At 47.1% G+C, this 5,774-nt stretch overlaps 1 protein-coding gene across 1 annotated transcript; it reads right to left on the bottom strand.

The window, feature by feature from the left end:
• Nucleotides 1-799: 799 nt before the first annotated feature.
• LOC143413643 (uncharacterized) lies at nt 800-5,529 on the bottom strand. Its single transcript, XM_076876946.1, has 2 exons — nt 1,244-5,529; nt 800-922 (listed from the first exon to the last, which is right to left on the bottom strand). The coding sequence occupies exon 1, from the start codon at nt 5,377-5,379 to the stop codon at nt 1,477-1,479; it is 3,903 nt and encodes a 1,300-aa protein (XP_076733061.1). The 5' UTR covers nt 5,380-5,529; the 3' UTR covers nt 800-922; nt 1,244-1,476.
• Between the last annotated feature and the right edge of the window lie 245 nt (nt 5,530-5,774).

The raw sequence follows: 5,774 nt of genomic DNA, 5'->3' as shown, positions 1-5,774 counted from the left end.
CCCCATCAGGTAAAACATAGGCTACATTTGGTTTGCATTGTCCCCACCAGTGATATAGTTTGATGTGATTTTAGATTTTTGATGAATGTGGGTTGTTCTTCTTCAGCTAGGTTCTATGTGCCCCCTTTTTAACTTTAAGCACTGGCCCCTTTAAACATCTCTGCACGGCCCTGGTTTGGACCAAATGAACCGCTCCATGTTGTGTAGCTTTCTGGATTCTATACTACCTAAATACTTATTTATTTTACAGGCTATACAGTACATACATCAAAATTCACATGTTTTATGTAACTGAATTGTTTAATTATCTGGGCTAAAGAAAATAAAGTTACAGGCTATATTTAAATGAAACATGTGTATACTTACTGTATTTGGTTGTATTTTAACCATATAAAATGGACATTACAGGAGGTAACACCAGCATGGGTAAAAAATGGCTTTGACTTTTCCACCCCATTTGATTTCCATGCCACTTTCATGCCAGCCTAGGAAAATTTCTCTAGATCTGCCCCTGGTTGGCACATGGATGCTGGACCATTCCCTATAGGCCTATGTGATTGGGGACTTATCTCTTGATCCTCCATTGTCACAAAAATTTTCACACATCCAAAACTGTGAATAAGTTAAGTGATTAGTGGTCACATATGTGCAAAACTTCAATGGCCTAGCAACCACCTAGCAACAGGATATAGTTCTCTATTTCTTTTCACATTTAAGCACCAAAAATAACTTATATTGAACTGGACATGTGTGTGCTTAATAGACTGGCAAATTACAGCAGGATTTTCCTATTCTCGGTCAGAAGGCACAGGTGACTTATATGATGAAAGAGAGGGTCCACAGCAATGATAATTAGGGTTCTTTTAATCCAAACATCTCCAGAAGTGAATTCGTGTGAGTATATGTATATGTGTGTGTGGTTCTGTAAAATAACAGAAATTACAATTAGCAAACAATTAAAGTCAACCAAACTGGTCTAAATAATACAGAAAGGGTTGAACAGAAATGACTAAACACCACCCCCTGGTGGACACAAATGGGCTGCTGCACAGGGATAGACTCCATCTTTACTTTGGGCAGCTCAGTTCACAAGGGTACCGCCATTTTGGTCAAATCAGCGTGAATATACAGTGTCTCGTGGCTACACAAACCGCTGGAAAACTCTATAAAGGCATCACACAATGTAGATAGGCAAGTCTATGATAAGTTACAACCATAGAACAAACAAATACAAGGCACTTACTTATCATTCACGCACACGCACGACACATGTTCAGTACAACAGCCCAGCTCCACCAGCGCTATCACGGTGAACCAGCGCAAACACAAACAAAGGATGGGAGGAATGTACCATCTTAGCAGTGGTTAGAGGGGGTCCGTGGAACAGTCTATATACACAAATCACAGGGGTTTTCTACAGCCGCCCCCTAATGTGTATAGCACATTAGTAAACATCAAAAACCCATGTGAATATAACTAAGGACGTTCAGCTGACAGTTCAGGTAACGTGATACGTTTTGACACAGGCCGTTGGTATTTATGTTCCCCAATGGCGACTTCAGCTACTCGCACCTGTCCATCCAGGCTGGGAAATACCTGTGTTACCCGTCCTACGGACCAGGAAGCCCGTGGGAGCTGATAGTCCACCACCATGACAGTCTGTCCCACTTTCAAAGGTGGAGTAGTCTGGTTCCACTTCTGGCGAGGCTGCAGTCCAGGCAGGTAGCGCTGAATGAACTGAGTCCAGAACCGGTCCGCTATGACTTGGCTGTGACGCCATTTTCGCCTTCCAAGTTCTTCTCTGGTGCCATATACTGCCTGGGGAAGGGAAGCATCGCGCCGCCCCATGAGCAACATATTTGGCGTGATCGGGTCAACATCTGCAATATCCGAGGAAACGTATCCCAGTGGCTTGGAATTAAGTATGCCCTCTACTTCAATAAGAACAGTAAGCAACAAATCCTCTGGCACCGCTTGACCTTTGAGGGCAACTTGAAGTGCAGATTTGACTGAACGGATCTCCCGCTCCCAGGCTCCCCCAAAATGTGGAGCATGCGGAGGGTTGAAGTGGAAAGTGATGCTCTGTTCACTGAGCTTCTCCTGCAGTCGTGGCTCCATCACTTTGAATGCCTCCTGCAGCTCTCTGTCTCCTCCTCTGAAATTGGTGCCCTGATCACTCAGTATTTCAAAGGGTTTTCCTCTTCGAGCAATAAATCTGCGCAGAGCCATGAGAAAGGAGTCAGTGTCCATACCAGTGAGAAGGTCGAGGTGAATGCAGCGGGTCGTAAGGCATTTAAATATAATGCCCCACCGTTTTTCTTGTCTCCTGCCTATCTTTATAGTGAAAGGGCCAAAACAGTCAATTCCTGTGGACCAGAATGGCGGCTGATTTAATCGCAAGCGGGTAGCAGGGAGATCAGACATCTTCGGTGAAACAGGCTTGGCTCTCCACTTCTTACACTCCAAACAGCGATACTGATGCTTCCTTATGGCCTGTCTGCCTCTTAAAATCCAATACCTGCGTCTCAATTCGGCAAAGACACGTTCTGGGCCAGGATGCAGGAGACATGTATCATAGTCTTTGATGATGAGCTGAGTAGTAGGATGGTCTGGTGACAACACGATAGGATGCAGAGTGTCAACATCCATCTGCTCTGCTCGCCGGAGACGTCCACCTACTCGTATGAGGCCAAGCTGACTGTCATATTCGGGAGAAAGGTTGCTCAGTCTGCTGTCTTTGTACACCTCTTTCCCAGATTTAAGGGTGTGTACTTCAACAGGGAAGCTTTCTTGTTGCGCCTGTTTGAGAATTTGAACTTCTGTCTCTAGTCGTTGTGCTGCTGACATAGGGAGGCCAGCCGCCCCGTGAGAAGACAGGTGGGTGGCCTGCACCAAATCAGCCCAGGTGTTGTATGCAGGATCAGACTGTGCCAAATCTGTAGTGACATAGGCACAGAAAGCTGATTTCTTTAACTCAGTATTATCTTCAGTGTCTGTACTCACAGTAGGTCGTGCTGGCCACTGCTCAGATGCTTGTCTCAGGAAGGGGGGCCCATCCATCCACTGGCTAGGTTTTGACAGCTCACGTAATGGTTTTCCCCGGGTGATGTCATCTGCTGGGTTCAAAGCCGAGGGGACATACCTCCAGCTGGCGGCCTCAGTCAGCTCCTGTATTTCGGCAATACGAGTACCTACAAACACTTTATAGTGACAGGACTCGGACTGGATCCAGTTCAACACAGTGGTAGAATCGGTCCATAAAGTAGTCTCACTAATGGGCAGAGTAAGCTCACTGAGGAGGAGTCTAGACAGTTGTGCCCCAGCCAGTACGGCACACAGCTCTAAACGGGGAATTGACAGTTTCTTGCGGGGAGCTACACGTGATCTGGCCATGATAAAGGCAGTGTGGACCTCATGTTCTGCCGATTTAAATCTCAAATATGCCACTGCTCCGTAAGCACTCTCTGACGCATCACAGAATACATGCAGCTGGAAAGTTCCCTCTTGGGTTGCTGGGGCTATGTAGCATCTAGGCAGACAGATTTCTTGTAGATACTGTAGCTCACTCACCCACTCTTGCCACCGCTGGAGTAACTCGCCCTCGATGGGATCATCCCAGTTCCTGTCATTCTGCCACAGACGTTGAACAATAACCTTTGCCCGGGTCGTGAAGGGGATGATGAAGCCCAGTGGGTCGTATTGAGAGGCGAGGATGCTGTAGATATTTCTCATGGTTGACTCCTGAGGAACCACTGGCCGACATCTGTAGGCAATCTGGTCTGTGGAGCAGTGCCATGCCAAGCCTAAGGTTGGTTCTTGGGGATCTGGTTGGTGTTCAGTCAACCACAGCTCGCAGGTAGGGGACTTTGCTTCAGAGGGGAGATGAGCAATGGCCTCTGGGTAGTTACTTGCCCACTGTCGGATTTCGAAACCACCAGTAGATAGCAACTCTCTGATGTTATCGACAAGTGGTCGTGCCTGCAAAGCAAAGGGCAGAGATTGCAAACAGTTATCGACATAAAATGAGAGCAGCACTGAGTCTAGTACTTGTTCATTGCCATCTTTATGATCCTGCACATGGCGCTGAAGGGCATACGTGGCACAACAGGGGCTGCATGTGGTTCCAAAGGGCAGGACACACCACTCATAAATGTCCGGGCTCCGATCTCTTTCCATATCTCTCCACACGAATCTCAGCAGGGGCCGGTCATGCGGAAGAAGCCGCACCTGATGGAACATACCTTGTATGTCCCCACTCACAGCAACAGGGTGCTCCCTAAATCTCAACAGGACACCTATTAAGGATGGACCGAGAGTTGGACCTGGTAGCAGCTGATCGTTAAGGCAGTCTTGCCTGTATTGGAAGGAACAGTTGAAAACTATCCTAGGCTTATTGTTATGATGCACAATATGATGGGGAATGAACCAGGATTCATCTGTGAGGTTTGCCTCTTCAGGAGTGAGTTTTCTTACATAACCTGCTTGTTCCAGTTTGTGTATTTCTGCATTGTACACAGCCGCTAGATCAGGATCTTTAATCAGGCGCTTCTCTGTGGACCGAAGGAGAGCCATCACTGCGTCATGGTCAGTTCGTAGTTTAGTGGAGTCTCTGCGGCGGAGCAGAGGAGTAGCATAACGAGCTACTCCATCCACCTGTACACGTTCTGTGGTTTTCTGCAGTAACTCCAGTGCCTCTTTGTCTTGTTTAGAGCGAGTTACCTCTTTCTCTGATCGAAAGGGGAGCACATCTAACTGCCACAGCTTCTCAACGTTCTGTCTTAACGCTTGAGAAGGAGATGGTAACAGGGATGTGTGCAGACATGAAGCTTCAGTAGGTAGATGTAGAAAGGTAGCCGGTCCCTGGATGGCCCAACCGAGGTTAGTGTTGACAGCAACAGGGCTGCCTAGTGGACCGACTTTGACAGGTGACAGAGGGGTGATGAGCTGGACATTATCTGAGCCTATAAGAAGCATAGGCTGCACATCCTTAAATGCTTTGATGGGAACGTCGGCCAGATGTGGATATCTCTGACGGAGTATGTCCACTGGGCAGGATTGTTTTGCCAGATTAAGTTCTTTAGCAGTGAAGACACGTCTGATGTGATGTTTGATTTGGGGAGAGCTGGGTGCACTTAGTTCAAAAGAAACCGATGCGCCTTGTAACTGTGACACCTCCTGCCTGATGGTTCGTAGTTTGAGGGACTCCTCTGTGATATTTAATTGCAGGTAATGAACCGCTGCAGATAAAACAATAGTCCGCTCTGATCCATCGTCAAGAATGGCATAGGTGGACAGAGATCGCCCATTGTTGTGGAGGGTAACTGGGACCACTTTAAGCATGACTCTGCCTGAATGAGTGACTTGGTCCAAATACACCATGCTGGAGGCTGTACTCAATGTCAGGATACTCTTGTTTGAGCGAGAGGCAGCTTCATGAAGGATCTGCAGGTGTTGTTCTCCACAGGTGGCACAAGGTTTCTTCAGATTGCAACTGTCAGGCTGGTGACTCCGACCACATCTCCAGCATCTCTTATTGTCATTAATCCATGTAATAATCTGTGTAGTAGTCAGCTTACTTAAGTCAGAACAGGAACTCAAGTAATGTTCTGTACTGCTACAGAAGGGGCAAGTAGGGCTTAAATTTCTCTCTTTTCTTCCCTTTCATAGGTTCTTTACTGTCAGTAGTGGCTGAAGTGGTATTAGCCGTCGGTGTTGTAGGCTTGTCAGTGCCATAGTAGACTGATGAGGATGTCTTTAATGGTCGTGATGACTTG

This window comes from Maylandia zebra, linkage group LG18 (assembly GCF_041146795.1).
Source record: "Maylandia zebra isolate NMK-2024a linkage group LG18, Mzebra_GT3a, whole genome shotgun sequence".
Taxonomy (NCBI): domain Eukaryota; kingdom Metazoa; phylum Chordata; class Actinopteri; order Cichliformes; family Cichlidae; genus Maylandia; species Maylandia zebra.
The sequence above is the reverse complement of the archived record's forward strand: the minus strand, read 5'-3'. Positions and strand labels throughout refer to the sequence as shown.